We start from the raw sequence: 23,527 nt of genomic DNA on the forward strand, positions 1-23,527 counted from the left end.
TCACATGAAGAGAGGAGGTTAGAGCAGCTTTGCTGGGCACCTGGCAAACAGCCAAGGTCAACCACAAGGGTCTTCAGGAAACACAGGACATTAGTATGTTTTGATACTCCGTATTGTGGTGATTACTACCTAAACTGTAGTAAATAGATTTAAATCTAATAGTTTTAAATCTAGGATTTCCCAAATAGTGACTTTCCTCATTATTGTGAAGAGATGCTATTAATCAGGTTAGCTCCAGCACTTTGCAGCTTTCACAAGTCTAGTACACACCGAAGAGTACTGTCAGCAAGATGTCCTACACCTTTTTAATTTAAAAAAAAATGGACCCTGATGTTGCCAAAAATTAAAATCCTGAATACTTCCTTATATAAAATTTAATCTAAGAAACTATTTAATGAAGAGGTCATATTTTGAGACATTTTGTGGCTGTGTCACCATCCACAGTACTCCAAATAATTATTTGCCAAGCAAATAAAGTAAGATGTGGCATCAACACACAGCACCTGTCCGACAATGCTTCCACAGGCCATAGATGTGGATGCTCTAAGAAAGAGTAAATTGCCATCTCTAGATTCACTCAAGTGAAGCCAAGGCAGCTGGACCAGTCTGGTTATTCAGCTTTTTCACTGACTTTCACTGACTTTGGAACAATTTGGAAGTCCACTATCTTACCAAGTTTTCTCAACAGATCTGGTAAATTGAACTGTCTGGCCAACTTGTCCTCATTTATTAAGTTTTAAGATAACTCAATCTATAGCTACAGTAGAATCTGCTGAAGCAGAAACCTTTCCCAAGCTGATTGTGGTGATTCTGACATAAAAATCCTCAGTTATTTATCTTTGTCTCTTCCACCTCTGAGATTTTTTCCAATTTTTTGTTATTCCAAACCAAACAACAATTTTTTTTTATTTTACATCTCTTAAATTCTTCCAATAAGAATTTACTCCTACTTGGCAGTAATTTCTAAAGACAATTTTTTTCTTTTTTTAACACTAGGAAGAAAGGACAAGGACCCTAAGGTTATTATATGCTAATGAGACAGATCCAGAGATATGACTGAAATGAGACCCAGTGTGCCACAGCTGCCTCCAAAAAAAAAATAATCTATCACTTGAACAAAACACACTGGGACAGTCTGGTATCTCAATTTCCAGTTGTGTTACCATGGTTTCTATACAAAGTCTGGAGAGAACAACAAATATATTCTTTGCAATGATGAATAAAAGGAATATTTGAAATATGATAATAAAATCATGAGTGACCTGTCAGAGTCCATTGTGACAGCTACAAGTAACTACTTATATTTGCCTCTGAAACAAAAAAATAAATGGACAGAAGGTAATCAATATATTCTAAACATACAGTCTAGCTATTGAGTTTCCCCTGCCTTCCTGTTTTATTTTCCTGAAGTATAAAAATGATTTGGAGAAACACGAAAGTAAGCCAGTTAATGCAAAACATTTTGCAGTTCTTGGAACTCCTGTAAAGAGAGGCTGGAAAACCAGTGCTGGGTGACACTGTACATTTCAGTCAACAGAATGGCCTCAGCATTGTTTTAATTGCAGCTGAAACTCAGCTGCAAGATATCTGATATTAGTCATGGCTGACATGTTATATTTATTTAAAGAGCTTTACACTGACAGAGTTTGGAAGTAGGCTGGAAAGATCCTGGAGGTAAATTTGAATTACAATTTCAGTTTCAAGCTCTATCCAAACACATTTGACTCAAATAATCTAAGTCAGGAAACTCTATCAAGCCCTTGCAAAACTTTGCATGTAGAGACCATGAGGTAAAATTTTTATGTCCTTGGGTATACTGGAAAATAAACTCAAAATTAGACATGTTAGTCCTCAGTAAACTAATAAAAATACCTGTCTTACATGTGGAAAGTAGCAAGACTCTCAGCTCTACATGTAAATGCCAAGTAACTGATTTCAATACACATGTCCACATACAGGATATGAAGGTATACTGTAACATGGCTGGTTGTACATAACCTGAGCACTTGAATGACCCATATACCATTACAATAATTTAAATGCAATTTAAAAAAGTTTCCTTTGGAACAGCTGGCCTGCAGATAACAGCTCATGGCAGCTGAGCTGCTCTAGTGATCCACTGCTATTGAAAGGAGCCTTTCTTCCTATGACTTTCTCTATTTCTACCCTTTTTCTTGAGCTGACTACAGGGGACCGTATCCCCAGAGATGATTAAACTTGTTGATCTGGACAGAAAAACTATTCCATTTTCTTTTCTGCTGGATTAGTTCTCTGTCGGCTTGTCGAACTGAGCTCAACACTTGAGCACAAACACAGCATCTGAGCAAAGGTAAGTGGAGAAGACTTGATAAAAGGGAAAAGGTGGAACTTCATTCTTTGACAGTGGTAAGCTACCGTGTTTTCAGAGGGAGCTGCACTCAGTGTGATTTTTATATGGCTTCTGGAGCATTTGCTTATGGCACTGTGGAAATTCCTAATGAAAAGAAGTATTGTAGTAAATTAATTTTAGTTAAAAAAGACAGAAGCCCAGATGAATGAAAGCATCGTGATAACACCAGTGAGGAAGTATTCTATAAAGTGGCTTGATGACTTACCTTAAAGGAGATTTCATACTGCTCTCCTCCCCATATTTCTAATCCTGGGTCATAGCCTCCCAGCTCCCAAAACCATTTCCGGTTAACGGCAAACAGACCTCCAGCCATTACAGGAGACCTGAAGGATGAATAAAGCAACACAAACAATAATGAAGATGTTTGGCCCATGTGTGTGTGTGTGTGTGCCCTCTGGGTGTGTTTGTAGGAATGTTTGTTTGAATTGTGAAGCTATGAAAGGCACAGATAAACATAGATGATAGTAGTGAAACCAAACAATATTTACCTTTATTCATCCAAAGAGGGGCTCCAGATGAGAAACAGGCAATATGGTAGATCTAGAGAATGGTAGACAGTCATGCACAAACTCCTTTTAAAAAAAAATCCCAACAAAACCAAGCCCAAAAAACTAATAGCCTCCCCAAAAGTTCTGTTTATTGCTAAGTAACAGAGAAAGAAAGGGACTCTGGAAAACTGCCAAAGTACTTAATGAGTCTCAATACTCCATGTGAAGTAATGTGCATTTGAAAGTGAGCAAAAGTTTTCAATTAATTTCAGTCTCATATGTGCTGGCTAGAGAAAGGCAGAAAGGTGAAAGAGGATGGCTGAAGAGAAGCTGTTGGGAGTTAAACATCTGCTTTCCTAAACATTTAGAACTCCTCAAATGTATCTCACAGTGGTAATGTGACTTATAGGCAAATAATTTGCTATGCTTCCCATGTTTCCATTTATTCCATTAATAATTATGTGACATTTTCTTAAATTGACTCAGTCTTTTCCACAGACAATATAGAAAACAAATGAGATATTTAAAGTTATTGTTAGAGAATAACAACAAAAACATATTGCAAATTTATAAACAGGAATTTTGTACTGGAAAACAAGCATTTTCTCTTTTTCTTTTCTTTCAGTATCAAAAAGACCACCTTTCTAATGCATTAGATACAGTGACAGCTTTCGGAATTCAAATGTTGCTCTTCCACTTATTCCTTGAAGTTCTGGTGGAAGGGGAATACAAGGACATCTATGCTGAACAGGAGGGAAACAACACGCTTATGAAAGTCCAATCCAACTATGCAATTCCATCAATGCAGATCAACACCAGCCTTATGAGTTTCACAGCAAGAGGCCAGAAGGAACACATTCATACTGATAGCTGGTCAGAGAGGGAAGAAAAGGCAAAGCCACAGGAGACCTGGATGGCTTCCAGGCAATGTTTCCTTAGCAGAGAGCCAACGTGAAACTGCGTCCTGTGCCCTGTGTCTTGTAGCAATAAAGCCCCAAGGGAAAATTATTCCATCCTGGGGCATTTTGTTTTGAATTACAGCTGGTGGTTTGTTTGGAGCTATGGGAGCAGATGGTATCATCCTGGAAGCCCTGACTGGAAAATAAAAACTCCCTTTGCCACTGGTTTAGGATTTGGCAGTGAACTTGGGACTGGTAAATATTTCAGGAATCCATGCATGAGTTAGAAGTTTACCGAAGAGGACATCATGTTAATGGAATATTCTGCCATATTTTCTCTGCCTTAACACTTTTTTAGGCTGCTGTCTTTTATCTAAGGCAGTAGAGACAATAAAATAGCAAGCAAACAACTGAGTGGTCTCTGCCACCATCAGGCAGCCAGTGAATCCCACACATGAATGTTAGAAAATTATCCCCTCATTTGCATTCATGGTAACGAGAAACATTATGGATAATTTTCCTTTCGCTTCTATATGGTACCTTAAAAAAAATTAAACTACCCATTTTCATGACTCTTACAGACTAATTTAATTTTCCTTTAGAGATTACTTTTTAAAAAGCACATAGAAACTTTGAGAAACAATGCTTTGCGAAAAAAAATCCAAACTGGCAAGGCTGTGCAGTGTAACATACACTGAATGCTAATACTTTTTTACTTTTATTGACATTTCATGTTTCAATATTGACTATATTTCCACATATGAATAAATTAAACAGAGATTTTATTAGAAACCTTTCCCTGAGGATTCTGACTACTACAATACATTTTCAATTCCTACCATAGTAAATATAATGTCCTTTTTGACTTCAGGTTTTAAATGATCAAAACATAATGTCCTTTTATAAAGGACTTACAACGAGAATGCTTATAACAAAATTGCTACTGACAGAGGAAATGTAGTCCCAGAAATCACTGGGAAAATGCAGGATTTCTCTACTTCTCATAGATACAATATCTTTCCTAAGCATTTCCCTCAGTAGAGTGAATGGCCTATAAAAAAGGCAATTGCCGCAGGTAAATCAGATGGAAGACAAAATAATTGGCAAGTACTTACAAATTATATTTGAATAGATAGATTTTTCCAGTGATAAATCCTGAGTAACGAAACCCCTTGTTCTTCAGACGTGAAAGTTCAGAACATTTATTGCAATTAACAAAACCACCTAATGACTGGAACCGTAGCAAACCCATAATTTTTGCAATTCCTTAAAAAAAAAAGTGAAGAAATTGAATGTAATGTTGCCCCATTAATTCCTATTCCACAAGATGCTCTGACATTTGTTGTTTTGTAGGAAGAGCAATGAAGAGGAAAAGCAGGATGGCCTTTTGGTTTTCATTAGAGTGGAATTAGTAATAAGCTGTGTGAAACAGAGTGCTTGGCACAGCATGAATTCCACTCCATGCCACAAACAGCTACTGCTGAACAGGCCTTAAATTGTCTCCAAAATATGAAGGCAAGAGTCCAGTCTTGCAATCATGGGCGATATGAAAAGTCCTTATGCATCAATAGGATCACTTACACAGATAAAAGAACTGCACTGAGCCCAAAGGAGAAGAATTAATCTCTTGTTTAGTGGCTTCTGTGTAGAAATGTCAAGTACAAAGCTATGTTTGTAGTAGTGATTTTTTCATGAAATGTCCTACTCAGATGCTTAAACAATCAGACTTGAGCTATTACAGCATAATATTATGTGAGTAATTACAGTGGAAAGCTGTAAAGTTCTTATGGTCAAAACATTAAAAGGACAAAGACTCCTAAAACATCACAAAAGCTAGAAGGGTAAAATTGCTAAACTTAAAAATATTTGTAAAAATCCTTCCACCTGAGAACTACTGCACAGACTCACTGAACATACATGAAAGAACAATATTGGAAGTAAAAGCTAGCTGATTGAAAAATGGCCCAACTGGTCAAAGATTGCTGTGCTGAATAGAAAAAGGATTTGATTCAGTTAGAGCGTAAAACCCCACAAAACTTGCTTTGCAAAAAAATACAGACTGAGAAAAAGGCAGGCAAATACTTAATAGGAAAAGATACATTACAAACAAAAAACGGCACTAAAGGAAGTGTAGCAGTAGCTCAAACTGTAGCCAGCAAAAATTTTTATAACTGCTTGCAATTAACATGCAGAGGAAGGAAGGAGATAATTTCACCTATGAATTTTCAAGGTAAGGGAAAAATGACATGAACTTCAAAGGAGTGTGAAGGTACTTGCAATAGAAACAAATATGGTGTGTTACAAAGAAGCAAACTGCATAGCCGGGCTTGGAATCATTACACTGCAAGAGTGATACACACAGCGGAACTAAAGGATTTGTGAGAAGGGAAGAGAAGCTCTGACAGCCTGCAGAACGAAAATGAGGGAAATGAAAATGGGAAAGCACTTGTGCTGGATGACGTGCCCAGTAGGTACACTGATAGGAAGCACCTGCCCGAAACAGCTGCAATTTGGCCATTGTAATTGAATCCAAGGAATGGCACATATTGCACTCTGCACCCCTCTGTATAACCCAGACTGATAAAAGGCTCCATGCTGAACTGCTGAACAGAGACGGATGAATGCTGGACAGAGAAGTCCAGGACAGGACACATCTCGTGCAGGACACATCAGACAAACTGACCTTCAGTGCCAAATCCAAGGGCACATTATACAAAACCAAGGCAAATAGCCCACAACAGAAATCAGGACTAGGTCCTACTGACCTCGTGGCATCAGGGATGTAATGGAAAAGGAGGAAAGGGGCCATAGTGCTGCTGGCACAGTGACAGCCCCAGAAATGACTGGTGACCTACTGAATACAGCTTTGAGCTAGGCTTCTGCATCTTTAATAATGAATTTCAATGTCTTGTTAAGCAAGAAGCGTCCCTTCACCCCAGAGATGCCAATGAAGGCACCCCAGGAAGGGGAATAAATTCAGTTACCTTGTTTCACTGGTGACTGCCCCAGGTGCTGTCTGCAGTGAGTCCTGACACTGTATCAAAGCTTCTCAAAGCAAATAGCAGAAGCTGACACTAATCCTAAACAAAAGTTTGAAAACCCTGAAAATTAAAATTTATGTATGTGTAATGTTAGTGACAGACTTGGCTACTTGAAGGAAGTGAATGCAGGAGTAAACCAAACTGAAATTAAGAGGAGGTGATCAGATGGCACGGATGTGATGTAGGTTACGAAAGTAAATGACAAAAATAAAAATTTAGTGGTTGCTCCACCTAAAGACAGTTTCCATACTGTGCATAGTAAAAGATGTCAAATTAGCTGAATGAATAGTGATAAGGCTTTGCGAATTTCTCAAGAAGTAAAAAAAAAAAGTGGAATATTTTATATACTTAATTCTCTAAGCAAATATAATGAAAATGTATTAAAATGTATTTTCAAATGCACCAACTCTTTTACATTTAATATTTCTGTAAGGCATTGTTTTATCTTTTATCCATTCTAAAACCATGACCCATTTCAATGTTTATAAAATCATCAACATTCAGAAAGTAAAATCTGTCTCTGTTCCATCAGCCTACGGCAGTTACTCTTTCTTTTTTAACTCAAGTGTCCCATTTTCTGAACAACTTTTACCCTAGATAAATGTAAACTACCCATTCAAATGATCATTGTGCTGCAACAGGTAGCAGCCAAGTTGTATTAAACTCAACTTCCAAGTCTCTCTATAATCACATTCAATTTTTAAACTCCATTTTTGTTTGGGAAATATTAAGATAAAACCCCTTTCTTCAAATGGTGAGCCAGAAAGCTGTGGAGAGTCAGCTACAAAGGAACTTCTAAAAGTGCTTGACTTTCAGTTTATAGAAGTTTCCACTGTAATTTCATCACAGATTCTTGTTTTTCTTACTACATTGCTAAACTTCATTAAAAAAAAAATATATTGTAAAAAAGCAACATGAGTCCTTATGTGGGTGATGAGGCCCTTTTCTCTCATATTTAGAAAATTAATGAGAAAGAGATGAGCTGGGTAGAGACTGAAGACTCTGAAGGAAAGGCTTCTCCTTCCCATAATTACCTCTCATAATCCAAGAGAAATCTGTCTGAATTGTTGTTAGAGGAGATCTACAGCACTCAAACTAAGCAGGTGGGTCAGCACAAATGAGCATCCTGAAAGTAAAAGTAAATGAAAGCTTCTGGAAATGTCCTGCAGGCAATGGTGTTCAGAAGGATAAAACCAAGGAGCAAATGAACAGCTGGAAGTCATGCTAAAGACACAAATCTAATACACAAGCAGTCTCACAAGATTGAGGCCTGAGGGCTGCAAAAGCAAGAGAGCAGAGCTGAGAGCAGCTCCTCAGCTGAGCCACATTCATGTCATGAGGAGGGATGGACCTTGGACACAGCAGCAAAAAACCCTTCAATTTATCAGTAGGAAGAACTGCTAGAGAAAACAAAAACAACCTCTAAACACAATTTGAAACAGCTCTGTGAGCTTAGCACCTTTTCAAATTGATGGATATTATCTGCATTCACTGTTGTCCCTTGAAAATATAATCTTTGAAATTAGATGTAGAAATGAAGATAGATTGGAGGTAAAATAGTATCAACTGTCCCTAAAAGAGGAACTTCAGGTTTCCTGGCTTTTGCTGAGCTTTGATTCTATGTTCCTATGAATAACAACAGTTCATTAAATCCCATCACCACCTTTGTGGAAATTCTCTCAGAAGATATGGGGGCAGTATCTGAAGAGAATTGCTATCCAATGTTTTCTTCCCCTCCTTAGACAGAAAGGTATAAACCAGAAAATTATCTTCCAGGGCTTACTTTTGCTTTATTGACTTAATTAAGCCCTGTATAGCATCATAACCAAAGTTTAAACTCAAGGAGAAATTTTCAATTTCATTAAAGATAATAAATGTTTCCTTTTGAAACATAACCACTGGGCTGAAAATAGGTTCTTATTTTCAAAATAGTCCTTTAATTCAGACTTTTTCCTCCCAAGGCAGATTCCTAGATTACAAATCCAATCAGTTAGGAGTCGGCTGTTAAAAGTTACAGATGATTTTAACTAAGTTATTTGGATTACTACAGCCCTATGTTTTTTAGAACTCTAACATATTATGTACTTATTGCAGATTAAAGTAGATTTAAAGACATGAGAGCCCACCCAAAATAGCTTTGTACATAAGGTGTACACCCAGCAGCTTGGGTGGTTTGAAGAATGACCAGTGAGGAAAAGAAGCCTGTCTGATAAATACACTACATGCCACTGTACAGCACCACGTGCACACTTGTAGAAGTTGGGGACTTGGAAAAAAGACCAACAAGGCTGCTGAATTGCAATCACCACCATAAACTCCACACAAAAGACAAGGTTTTACTTGTTCTGGATGTCCTGCAGTATTTCAGGCTCTGGCTTTCTTTGAAATTGATTCAGGTGGGCAAATAAGAAGGGTAAGAATTAAAGCACTGCAAGGAAATGGCACCTGGAGTTTCAGTGGTTTTTCTTTTCTGTTCCTGCTATTGTTCACACACCAGATCAGACTGAATAGTTAGTGAAGGTCATCACCAGAACATTTCTGAGTTGCAAAGATTTTGAATAAGTGGAAGTATAGTTACAATAACCTTCTCCTGATTTTTTAGCAAAGTCTTTAAAAACACTGCTGCCTAGCATCCTGATGGAATTGGCTTTTCTTCAGGGTCCCACAGACTGCCCCTGGTGACCGACTCAAGCAGACAGAGCTCTCACACTAGGCTAACGAGATGAGACACACAGTTAATGATATGGCTGTGATCTGCCATGGAGCTGAGGATGTGGATGAATGTTATTCCTTTGATCAGTTCTTCCACAGTACTGTCAGCAAGTGCCCCCACTCCACCTTATGCACTCCACACCTTCAAGCACAAGCAGGGAACTGGGGACAAAAGGTAATTTTAATATTTCGTTTATGTCTGTCTTTGGGGATTAATGCAGAAGCCTGAAAAGATTCCATGCTGACAGGGGGAGAGGCTGGACCTTGGCACAGCTTTTGTAGCTGTGCCATTGCTACACAAAGCAACTCATCCATTTGCCAGTGGTCAAAGATTTCATGAACGCCAAGTTTTAAGAAGGCAAAAAAAAATTAGTCCTGAAGAGGCTAATATGCAGCCAAAGGCATTCTGGGATCCTGGAAATGTTCTCTTAGATGCATCATTGCCATTTATTAAAGCTCTGTAATTTGCGGTGTTACCCTATTATGGAGGGTAATGGGGAGCCAGGCATTAGATTCTCCCAGTCTGCACCAGAGGAGCAAGAATATTTTCTTGTGGAATCTGTGAAGCACTGAAAGCAGCTTTTCAAGTACAGAAGTGATAGAAAAAACACTGGAAAGTACTTCTCAATGGAGCACAAAGGAGCTGAAAACTGATGAGGTTGCGCACTTGATTATCCCATGATAGCATCTACTTTTAATTTGATGTTGTAAAAATGGACAGGCTGTGGAAAACCAGAGGAATGAACCTTCCTGGTTTATTATCAGTTGCAGTGAAATTATGTATGTGAACTCTGCACCTGACTTTGAAGGCAAATACAGCTAATCAGTTTGCCATGGAGCTCTGCTAATTTGCACAAGCCATAGTGGAAACTGCTGAGCAAACCACACTGATCTCAGAGTTGGGAATGAGAATCCCTACACAGTGCAAATGAGACAACCAACCTCCTTCCCTCAAGGAGGCTGCACACTAAAATCCTCTTCTAGCTGTATAGGATACATTTCTAAGAACAGCTAGCACCTTTGGGAGCAATTCAAAAGCAGAATAACAGGAGATGATATGGCCTCAGGCTGGACTGGGTCCATTGCTGGCTTTTAGGTGACTCACCAACAGAGACTGCAGCTGCCTTGCAAGCTTTTTTCCTCCTGGATCCAGACGCTCACACAGCCCAGATACTCTTGTGCCAGCAGTGTCCCACTGCCTGCCATGTAACAGCACATGGATCAAGAGGGGTCGCCCTAACCTGTAGATGTCTATAAGGAAAATACTCAAGAAAAAAAAAAAGAACATATAAGCAATGTAACTGCATTACCTCAAACCCCAAGACTCCTGTCTCCAGAAAACCTGCTTCCAGAAAAAAAATATTCTTTTGCATTTATCTAGACTAATAATATATGAAAAAAAAAAGTGTTACGGCTATTTTAAGAAACATCTTAAGATTTGGAGCAATTGATTTGGGCAATCGATGCCCAAATAATTTTAAATAATGTGTTAGAGACAGTTCTATCACTTCAGAATTACATTTGAAAGCACAAGGAAAGGTGTATCAAATCCTGAACTGGCAGGAAGGTAAGCTGAACAGTAATAAGAACTCTTCTAAGTGGTGAGAAGATCACAGAATCTTCTGGGTTGAAAGGGATCCACAGGTAAATGACCTGTACAGGGATCAAACCCACAACCTTGCCATTATTAGCAATGTGCTCTAACCAACCCAGCTAATCTAATCTAGACAGGCTTTATTGTTAAGAGGTTACAAAAGAACCATCCACAAACCCATCAAAAACCAACACAAAAAACACAACGGAAAAAGCAAATCCTTAATCACAAACAATCAGAAAAATCTTTGTTAGAAATAGCAGCTACTGACCCCACTGGAACTGTAATTTCACTTGATCTCCACCACTGGCCACATCCACCACCCCAAACAAATGGGATCTGTATCATCTAGATCATTACTGACACATAGTCGCATTAAGTAGATGTTGTTCATAGGAGGAATTGGTAATACTGTTATCATTTTACAGACTACACAAAGAGTGCTCAGTGCTTCTCATCCAATGGGTTTCTTAGCTCCTCTGAGAAATAATTCAAATGCAGATTCAAAGACGACTCAGGGTCCACTTTAAGGCCTTGAGTGCTCACTTTTCCCCACTTTCTTGGCCTCAAATGTGGACGCTGTCCCTGGGGTCATGAGTCCAGTCTCAGTGACAGGCTCAGGTGCTGCTGCCAACCCCGACTTGCTGCCAGCACACAGATGGGCTTCAGGCCTCAGACCTGTTTCCCCCAAAGAGAAAAATTGCTCCATCTGTCCAAAAAACTTCTCACCATGGGACACTACTTCAGCCTCACGATACTTACATCACCTTTGTTCATGCTGCAGTAATCCACCCTTAATCTTTGAGATCATCATCTGTTATCTGGTGGCCAGGGTCAGTACAGTTATGCTGACTGATCAAATCTGTACACCTCCAAAGGACAGAAATCTATACTGTCTACACTGTCACTAGAAACTTCTTTCTTTTTGATCTCTTGATCTGAGTCTCCTGAATTCTTGGCTTCAATCCTGTCCTACAGCTCATTCACCAACTCCCTGCCTAGGAAATTTTTTTTTTTGCCAGGTTCCCTGAAAAACTCTCAGGGGATGCTTGTCTCTGCAGCTGGTGTGAACTGAGGAGCATGGATCTCACCAGCAGGTCTCACTCCTGACACTTACTTTTGTAAACAAAAACAATCCCTCGCTAACAGCTAACCAGAAAGGAGAACTATGATGCCATAAAGACCAAGATAATACAACTGAATGTTTTGCTAGAGAAAACATTTTCAAACCACTCATCTCCAGCTAGCAGAAGAGAAGAAAGCCCATAGAAAGTGTAGGGAAGAACAGTAATTAGGTCAGTCTGACATTTGGTGTCCTACATTTGTGAAAATATTTTCCTAAAAACTTCAGCTGTACAACAACACAGAACCTAACCTAATACACACAGTAAATTGTTGGCTGTCATTACCAGCAGTAAGACTGTACATAGGATGCTATTCTTCTAAATGCTACACTTATAAATGAAGATAAAGTGAAACAGAACACTATGAATATTTTCTCCTCATAACTATACTTAAAAGCAGAACCATGCTTCCATTGTAATTACACAGGATGTTATTCCATTAACAATTAATATTGGGAGCAAGTGGGAAAGCAAACAAGCCAAAGGGAAAAAATCTGCTTTCAAGTATTACTAAAAGAACTCCATTCATAATTTAGTTTTTTTATTAGTGATGAGGCTTAATCTCTCCACAGAGGCAGAAAAGTGAAATGGTCACAACTAAACAGTGTTTTGCGCTTAGGTGAAGTGGATACCTGACGATATCTTTCAATCACTTGCTGGTGCAACTATTCCTGGAGGCTGAAAATCTGCTCTACCTAGAAGGTACAATTTCTTGACAAAGAATAATAGCAAGAAAGAAAGACTAAGTACATTTTCTGAGAAGAGGAATGAGCTTCACAGAGGTCAGCATTTTGTCTTCATTGCTTCTCTTTCCAGAGCAGGAAGAACAGCTTCAAGCAAATCTGACACAGCATGCTCTGCATTAGCAGTTTTCTTCCTCCATACATCACCCTGTCTGTACCAATACCCTTTAGATACCTTGCCATTAATCTAGGAGTGGTTTATACACCTGTGTTTTCCAAGGAGAAAACTCAGCATACTCCAATCCCAGTGCAGAAGCAACAAACAAAGCAACCTTCCTCTTCCTGCATCACACGGGAGGGATTCACCTTGAGACTTGATTTCACTTTCTGGGGGATTTAATAAATCAGAGAGAAATGGATGCAGGAGATGCACCCCCTGTTTGGGGTTTTCAAAGATACACCCTGTCTGCTGTAGGACAGATTCTAATTACAGACAGGTGCCATCTGAAGTGATGACTAAGAAGAAAATTAGGAGACAGTGAAAAAAATCTTCCTATTTTTGTTTCAGTAAATTGAACAACTCTGAAATTTCACAGTAGATGTGAGCACAGGATCCATGTATGTATCCCTGGTAGTCCTTCAAGATCATCACATTATTTGCTCTGCACTAACAATAGAGATGGCTGCCAGGCAAAACTCCAAATGAATAATGTCATTCTCCACAAACTCCCGTTGCCATGAGCAATGGTGTCCACATGATGAACACCACACAAGCGAGCCAATATTCCTTCACCTCTCTGTGGAATAATGAAGTTCACTCCACTGTCATGATCCATTCAGAGCATGTGTGTATGTATTTCATTACCGAGACAAAAGCCAACAGCCAAGTATGCAGCAAGAAATATGTGTCACATTCTTGACAAATAATGTATGTAATAAAAAGTTCCTGTTTCAGAGAAAGGAATATAATCAAGAACATTTTTTCCTTGCATGAAAGATTTTGAGTTCAGTTTCCCAGCTACAGTTCTAGTGAAGGAAGCACAGCTAATTTGTACTCTAGGTGGAGACTAATGTAAGATCTTTTAAACATATTTTCTAATAAGAAGTCAGCATATGATCTATTGCAGTAAGTAGTAGAACACAGAAATAATCCATTTTCAGGAAGTGCATGTCTTGTCTGCTGATATAAATAATCCTCTGAAATATCAATTCTTGCAAAAAATATGTTTGTTTAGAAACTGATACATGAGAAGGTCTTTCCCCAGTCACTAAACCACTCTAGCTGAGCCTTTATACTGACCTATAATACATTTTTAGTGCTATTATATAGGAGCCTACAGTGAAAACAATTTTTTTTGAAATATTATTTCACACATGCCCCAAATGTTAACTTTGAATATATTGCTTGTATTTTTCTTTGAATTACTTTACAGTATTATAAATCTTAAAATAAAACCTTTTCAAGTTAAACATTCCCTGTTATTGTAAGCCTTGCAAACTGACTTTATCACAAAAGATTTTATTATTGTTTCCCTCTTAGGAAACAAATACATAAATGAAGTACATCAGTGAATTAAAAATACTCCTCCCTCCATCTCAGTTACTAAATTAAATCCCTTGACTGGAGAGTTCAGCAAATCACTAAGCGCTTTTCTTTGTCTGTGGAAAAGCAATTTTCTTAGCAAAAAAATTAACTGCACACAAGTAAACCACCACTGCCACTGAAGTTTTATACAATCCTCTGTAAAATATTAAGGGCTGATGAACTTTGCCAAAGTTTTCTCCTTGATCACGTTACAGACTGCCTTTGCCTGATGAAACTTCAGTAAATAAACAAAGGGGGAACAATGCTACAACTGTGAAAAACCTGCCCAGTCTCCATTGGAACAACTCAACACTATCCTCTTTTTAATTAATTTTTCCATATCAGAAAGATACAGTGTCCTCCCTCTCTCAGTTTTCTCTGTTCTGAACCTCATCTGCAGTCTCCAAATGAGTATGCCATGGCTCCCAGATATGGTGGTCAAATCTGGACATGGCAATGTGTCCAGGACAGATACGCAAACTGGAATATCTACCTGCAACTTTTATGGATGTTAACACATCACATGATGAAAATGGAACTTTATTTAACAATATAACACCTTCATCCTTTCCTGTCGCAGTCCTAACTAGCTATTTGCATTCATGCTTTAAATTTCTCCTTGGCAGTGGAACTCTTTGCTTTTCAGAGCTGAATTTCACGTCAGTTCCTTCTGATTATTTCTTCCATTTGCCAGGACCAAACAACACTGCATTTTGACTGTCCTCTCAAAGATTTGTAAGCCCCTGAATAATTCACATAATTAATGGAGACACTCAATAGGATGTGTGGTTCTGTAGAGCCATTTCCCCCAAGGACCTGCACCAATACTTGAGACAATCTCACAGCTTAACATCAAACCATTCAGAGCTACTCTTTGGCAGCAACTTCTCAGCCTGTCATGGTCATCTGATGAAAAATAAAGATGTCAAACGTGTATCCATACTCTACCAACTTTAGGAGAAAGCAACAACGGCAACGGCAAAAGACTTGGAATGGAGGTCACAATCACTGCCCACCTATTCTTTCAAATAGCCAAGTTCCTACTACTGCTTAAGGTATCTGATGTCTTGCTGTTCCCAAAGGGAGAGCACTCCCTGCTACAGCCTGCAGGTGTGTGGTCTTATCCCCACAGAACAGCTGTATCTCCCTCAAATTGCTGAATTCACTCAAGCACTAGAAAACAAGACAGTTTTCCTGAGTGTAGAGGGTTTTGTTGAGTTTACATGCTCCTGGAGGTGGGTATTGCAAAGCACAGGAGGCAGTACTTCATGATTACAAAATCACAGAATCATCAGGGTTGGAAGAGCCCTTCATGATCACGTAGTCTAACCATCAACCCAATGCCACCAAAACTACTCCTGAATTAGGTGGTTTAAACACAGATTAAGTATTCTATAGTATCTACCATCACTCCTTTTCTTTTCCCTTCTTCCCTCATCCAGAGTAAGTCAATAAACCTCTCTTGACTGCCCCAAAACTTTTTAGCAAGCATATATAACCTTGCACACCACACAAATCCTTCTCCTCACACCAGATCAGATTTACAAATCACTGGGGTAATCCCTGCATCTGCTGTACATGGCAGAGAGCTCCTGAGAGCATGCTGAATTTTAGGATGCTTCCAAGACTCAGAAGAATAGGCCACCTCTTCCCACCAGTATCACCGGCACCTGCAGTGATGCCCCACATCTGCAGGATTCTGGGTGCTTGAAATCAGAGCCACACCATCACTCCAGTTCTGGAAGAATCTGGGGAAGCCACAGAGAACACAACCTTCATCTCAAACAACTTTTCCCTGGCTCACCTCCTGTGGCTGCTATCAGAGTGTGGTAACCCTGCCTTGAGGGCAGGAAGGTGTGTCTGCAAGGAGCACTCACAGATTGATGACACTCAGTATTCCATTTGGAGAGCACCAGCTGGAGTGTGCCTGCAGCCAGCTCTGACATCACTCCTGCAGGTAACTAATATGGAAGGCTGGCTAATTTGGCTTTAAGTCTGTCCTGCAGGATGTTTTACTCAGGCATCAAGCTTACATCTGACAATGATAAAACATAAGAACTCTAACAAAACATTTGACTTCATGCCAGCGTTTCTGATTCTTCTCATTTATTTGCAATAACACTGACATTTACATTCAGAAATCTCAAATTCAAAACACTTTCCTTGTTAAAATCAGCTTATTTCTTAGGCTTACTAAATATTTGCATGCTCTTTCCTCTGAGCATCTTTCCCACTTAAAATTATTTCATTAATAACATTTTGGAATTTATCTTTATGGATCAGAAGTTCCATATTTGAACTATTTTTATTGTAACCAGTCAACCAAGTTGCCTGGTATGATGCTGCTCTTTCTCCTTGCTTCAGTGTAAATATCCTGTTGGCCATTTGCTTTCCTATAACGCCTGCAAACAGAAAGCTGAAATGTATTTTCCCCCTGTTTTTAAGATAATAAAACTCTGTATCCATCACCTGAAGACCAAGAGAAAGAGATTCTAGTTCCCATTAAATATTGGTAACATTTATTTTTTGTGTAATTTACTTAAAATTTAGGAAATGCCTAATTTTTAAAAATTAGTTCTGCCAAAGAGCTAATTAACTAGTTAATTTAAATTAAGTAAGTTATAAAGAGAGCTAACAGCTGGAGAAAATGGGGGAAGAAGGCCTAAGATATGGTAGCAAAATTTGGCCTCAGGAGTGTCCTGTGTGGATACTCCTGTTTTTTAGGCTCTACAGTAAGTCACTTGTTCTGTACTTCATCTATAAAATTCAGTGTTAATATATTTCTACGAAGCTTCCAATCCTGAAACATCATTCCTTTTTCAGCAAAACACATCTCCAGCAGTAAGAGTAGTAGATCAAACACTAGCCAAAGATTCTCATTATTATCTTGGTAAAAACAAAATTAATTTCATTTTCCAAAAAAGGTAAGGAATGGAAAAAGAACTACCAAAGTATTTAACACATGGAGAAAGGGATTGTCCTTCTGTTTCTCTTAAAAATGAGGTAGATGTAGGACAGGTCATATCTCAGCATTAGTTTGTATCTGTCTGTTTTTACATGTCTTGAAAGGTTCAACTTTTGCCCTGTTTCATACCATAGGAATTTTGGTATTAATTTGACTGAGGCTAGGGTATCTTTTCCAGAGTTTCCCAGCCCTGGCTTGCAGGTTCCTGTGAACTACAGCTGGTATTTTAAACTGCTATTCAAGTACTCACAAAACAATGACTATATAATTGGGACATTTCTTTTTTCCTGTTTTTATCCATTGCTTAGCTAATTATGCTCCAGAGACACTCTCTGGCTAAGCAGCAGCAATGCTGAATAATTCAGAAATAAGGAATATCAATGTGCAGAAAGGAAAGCTGTTGTGAAAATCCCCAAGGATCTGTTTCAGCTAACAAACCTGACAGCACGTCAGTGACCAGCCCTGCCCCTGGCACTGTGATGAGCCTCTACTGCTCCAGCTATTGTTCTCATCTACAGATCTTCTGTGTCCCAGCAAGACACTCTCCAAAACACTGCATTCTTCAGACTGAACTACCTAACTTTGAAAAATGGATTATGGACCCCTGAGTTTGCTTCTCTCATTACTATTATATCTCTGGCAGGATGTGTACAGAGTTAACAACCCTCTTACAGGGACAAAACCCAGAGAGAGGCAAAAAGGCTCAGAAAGGAGAATTGTCCAACATAATTATTAACAGATACTGACTTACAGCTAACACCAAGTTTGTTTACACAAACAGAAAATATACAAGACACCAGAAATTTCAATTCAATTTTGAATATCAAAATCCTAGTCATCCCTGTAGGAACCCCTTGCTAAAACTGCTCACTAAAATCTTGCTCACCAGTAGCATATGCTCATCTATGGGTTTCAGAAATTTCAGAATTATCAACTGCTATAGCTCTTCCCTTAAAATATAGGGGTTTTTCATGCCATTACACCTGCAAATCACAATACAAAAATTAATTCCCTGCCCCCCCCTCCCCCAAAAAAATAGTGCATTTACATCAGCTTTTTAATAACAGAGGACCTCTGTTAAGGTAAGGTGATGACACTGAGGAGTTCAAAATTTTAACTAAGATTCACATGGACTACCTCTCCCCCAGACAAACTGTAGCTTAAATGTAGAGATGTTAAGTGTTAGTTATATTGGGATAGACCAAATAACTCAAAACACTCCTCTTCCCAACATACAGGATCCAAAATACTTTTGACTTCTGCCTCTAGCTTTACAATAACTATTCCTAGTGCTATGCTACTAGTATCAATGATGTTGTTGCAAATAAGAAAGGAAACTAAAAAGTTATGTTAATTTCAGGCTTCATTAGAAATGGAAGTGGAAAAAAAAGTACAATGCTTATTGAATGGAAATGGATTCAAGTATTGGAAAAGCGACATCAAAGTTCTCAGGGAATCTTTCAAGTACATCTTATTCCATACACCCTGAGCCCTTTACTTTGTCAGAGCAACAACTGGATCAATTGAATATTTGCAAGAATAGCTGCCCCAGCTACCTGAGATATGCAAGGTCGGATTGCTCAGGGATGGAAGAAACAAGAAACAGATAAGCTCTGGAAAGGTCAAACACAACTTTAAGATCTATTAGTAAAGATCTTTCCAGCAGATATAGCTCAGGTGCTGAGGATTGCATGCAGTATGATGCATACAAATCTGGCCTGCACTTTTCAAAATGGAGAGGTGAAAATAAACTTAAAGCTGTGCCAGAACCACCAGAGGACTATGGAGCTTGTCTTTTATGAAAAGAGGCTGCAAAAGGCCAAGGAAGTAAAGACTGAAACAGGATGTGAGGTCTCTTAGCAATGGACCAGGAATCCTCTGACGGATCAAATATTTTTAAACAGCCTGACTGCTTTGGTATGTTCAATTAATTTCCAGAATGATCAGTATTTTCAGAGAACTGAAGGCATCATCTATGCTGCTGTCAATGATGCTATGATGCTACAGGCACCTCTAGTCCTGCTGGTGTTCCTGCTTTATGGGTTGAACTCCACATCTTTGTGCTTTTACCCTTTCTTTTGGAGTATTTTTTTATTTCTTATGTCTGAAATGTCATGCAGAAACATGCAGAAACTCACACATTCATTTAAGTTCCATAATTAATTCTTCCATTTTAGTCAAATGAAAGCATTCAAAAATCAGCTATCTGGAGAACCACCGAAATTGTCTCAAGGTTTCTGCTGGTGCCTATTGTTTTCAGATACAAAGCAAAGTGCTTTTCAATTTTCTTTCAGTTATCTTCCACATTTTTGGAATATTTCTGTTCCAGCTGGGTAATAGCTACTTTTGTATTCAGGGCATGCTCCTATTTTGAGTTATTCTTGTAAGTATTTGAAGAAATTGCTCAGAGAAAAAAAAAACAAATTGAAAAGAAACCTACACCATTTAGCATTTGAATTCTAGCACTGCTCAACACAAACTTCTGCAGAAAAAGATATTTAATTCTAAGTGGCTCATATGACATTTTTCTAGATGCCCCTGATGTGGTATCTAGATCTAAATTGACATCCATAAAATTAATGGGGTGTGTGTGAATTACTATTACTCAGCCCAAGCAGCAGGTTTCTAGTTTCACCATGCACTATACTGTATTTATTCTCTATATGACCACTAGGCAGATTGTGTACTTTAGGTTCCTCACAATAGTTAAGATTTTACCAATGTATTTTTAGTAGGAAGCTTTCTGAAGTCACAGACTTGCTAATTTAGCAGAAATTAAGTAGAAATGCCAGTCAAAAGGTTTTAAAGTGGTGGTAGACAGGACATGACATCAGTTTTCGCAGGTGAATGACTCATCATAAAGAATGAGAAAGCAAAACCTTTGGAGAAAACTAAGGTATAAAAGAACACCCTGTGCTCTAATTTTGTGTGTGTTTTATGCTCTCACCTTCTCCCTCTGGAAATGGGGCTGAAGTTGTAGCATCTCAAAGACCAGAGAAGAACAGACAGAACCCACCTGAGGGTGTGAGGAGATATCCTGACTTGTGAGGAAAAGGAGTAAGGTCAGCTGGGATTTGGAAATATTTGGTAACTAGGGCCAAATGCTACAAGCAAAATAAGATCCAGGATTTCATTTGTCCTTTTCACAGCTGTTATCACAGTGGAGAGTCATTGTTATCTATGATCATCAGCTTCCACAAATAGCTGCTCTCTTCCTCTACTGCTGCCTACGGATGACACTGTTCTGAAAGAAATTCTCACTGTCAGTCCACCTTGACTTTCAACTTTTTGTTACCAAATTTCAGCCTGTTCTTTTTGCTAAATTCTAAACTGACATTACAATTTCTTTTTTTCCTTTGCCTTTTTTTTTTCCTTCTGGATGCAGCAATAATACTGATAATCACCCATTGGGTCATCTGAGTGCTCTGCTACAAGACATTTTTCTGATTTTCTTTTTAAAAATTATTTCTCTACTGCTATAAATCTTCTTATGCTATTAATCTTTATTGAGTTATACAGGAATAACTTTGTACAGGTGTACTGTGTACTTGGCTATTGGATGTACTCATGCATTCCCACTGAATAGATAGATAGGGAGAGAGAGAGAGAGAGAGAGAGATATCTTTTCCTGATTTAAAAATTCCGTCATATTTTCGTTATTAAGACCAAAGCTAATATGCACAGGACAAGAAGTTTAAAATCAGTGACTTCATTATAGTTCATATATTATAGGTGGCCAAGCAACTTTGAACAAACCTCACCAGAAAAATGTGTCTATAAATGAATAAGAAAAGCTTTAACAGGCAAAACACTACTTTGACTTCATTTAAACTAATATTTTAAAGGGACTTTGTTGAATCAGCCAGTAGGTGGAGATGTAAGTCTAGTAAAAGCAGAAAACAACTATTTGGCAGTCCTTGGTACAATTGAAGGTTTGTATAATACAACTTAACCGAGGTTAGATTTCTTAATAAGTATTAGATGAGACAGATGAAATCTGTCTGCAGTTAAAGCCCCTATCAACCTTCCTTGTCTTACAGCCTAGGGCCAGCTGTGCCGGCAGAGTTTAGGAAACTTTCATTTCCAACAAACTATTAATGAAAGTAATAAGGTAAAAATAATTTCTAATAAACAAATATGTAAATTCAAGTATTTTTATAAACTGGATCAGTATTCTGCTATACCGCATTAAAAAAACATGGCAGTATAAAAAAAACAATCTCAGGCATTCCAATATTCACATTTTGATAAATTTTGAATTTTTTTATGCTTACAGAAATTATGAGCATGTTATTGCCTTCTGGTACATATACAAATGTTTTTAAAGTATTATCACTTCCATTAAGACAGTCACAATACTCTGTCTTGGCATTAAAAATTTATTAATCTATTAAATTACCATTATAGGAACCCATATTGGTAATTGGTTGCAATAGCAATAATACCTTGTGATTTACAAAAAACATAATCACATCTCTTAACATCACTCTTCTATGGAATAATAATATCTCTATGTAGCAGAAATGGAAATGCAAGCAAATGCAGTAAGGTAAGTGTAAAAATTAATGCAATATAGTTTATATTCAACATTTACAATAATTCCTTTGTTTTTGTTATGTTGTTTGGTTTAAGGTCAAATGAAAACATCCCTGGAAATAACAGGGCCCATATGATTAAGCTATATTGATTAATTACACATATATGACTGACAAAGGACTGTTCACCTTCCCTGAATGCCCTTTGAACAAGCCAGGAACAAAGATTGTGCTTTGAACGGTTTTGCTGTTTCAACTGTCATTCTGTCAAAAAAAAAAAAAAAAAATCCCTAAATGACAGGCTAGGCATTAAAACCTTCTGCAAAGCAAAGAGCTGGGGACTTAAAACATTTCCTGTGGACTGAGAGCTTAGGGTTTGTTCTCCTTCAGGGTCCATGGGAGTCTCTTCAAAACCCCTGCCCTGTGCTCCCCAGGCAGTGGTCTGAAATCACTCCTCCAAACTACTTTCTTCCCTGCTGTTTACTTTTCCCCTGGGTATTTTGAGAGGTCCTTTGCACGTTTGCAGTGCTTTGAAAAGAGAAATTATTGTTACTGCTCTCCCACTGTGCTCTTCCTGACTTATCACCATCTCTCCACTCCCAGCTCCCTGCATGTCCACACGTCATTTGCACCCCTGGGAAAAGAGAGTGGCTATTTGCCCTAGCATGAAAAAGCCGGGGAAGTACTGCAGCATCAGCTAAACTTTCTGCTGGAGAACAAGGAGAGTGGAGGGCATGGGATCTCCTCTTTCCTTGCAGGCATCTCATTCTCTGTAGGGAGCAAATGGACTTCTGTAATTTCATGCCTACAGTGCCTCTCCAGCACTCAAAATAACACTGATGCACCATCTTAAAAAAAAGAAAACATCACAGGGGTTGATTTCCCAAATAATTCACTTGAAGAGATATTTCTGTGCTGTTTTCTCACAAACAAAAGTTTTGTTCATTTTGAAATGGGTAAAGTTTACACAAGGATCTTGTTCCTGGACAAAGGATATAGTCTTGGCAGTTCATCAAGAAAGCAATGTCAACTTTTTTGAGTCTCATTTTTTCCTCGTCTATCTAGAGACATGCATAGCATTTTATAAATAAACTAATTTCAGAGTGTTTATCATAATTTTCACTTCACAGGTTGGAGGAGGCATTTACCTTTGCCTCTTGACAAAAACTTGTCTTCCAGGTAGAATAATGATATTTTGGTTACTTACATGAAAATTAAACAGATGCTAGTTTGTCTGGGGATAATTCAGAATAAGGTTCTCATCAGGTCAATACCTATACTGAACTCCTCTAAGACTGTAAACAAAAAATGTTTCCACTTTTCTCACTCAAGTCTGAGATAAATAACCTGATTCACAGATAAACTGCCAGGGTTAAAAACTGCAGAAATATGGAAGGTACATAATTAATGGAACAGAGATGCAAAACCTACTGATACCCCAAAATCCAAAATCAAAATGGAAATTGTCTTGAGATCATCTGCAGACACTGTCCTGCATCTGATTCAATTCAA

General features: G+C 38.3%; 1 protein-coding gene across 1 annotated transcript in view; it reads right to left on the reverse strand.

Annotated features, from left to right (window-relative positions):
- GALNTL6 (polypeptide N-acetylgalactosaminyltransferase like 6) overlaps positions 1-23,527 on the reverse strand; it is a 423,505-nt gene that overhangs the window by 37,277 nt on the left and 362,701 nt on the right. The window contains exon 7 of the mRNA XM_054292088.1: positions 2,595-2,712. Within this exon, the coding sequence (XP_054148063.1) occupies positions 2,595-2,712 (118 nt within the window). The remainder of the gene's footprint in view (positions 1-2,594; positions 2,713-23,527) is intronic.

Source organism: Melozone crissalis, unplaced genomic scaffold (genome assembly GCF_028551555.1).
Source record: "Melozone crissalis strain CALT ecotype California unplaced genomic scaffold, PUWL_Pcris_2 ptg000006l_1, whole genome shotgun sequence".
NCBI lineage: Eukaryota > Metazoa > Chordata > Aves > Passeriformes > Passerellidae > Melozone > Melozone crissalis.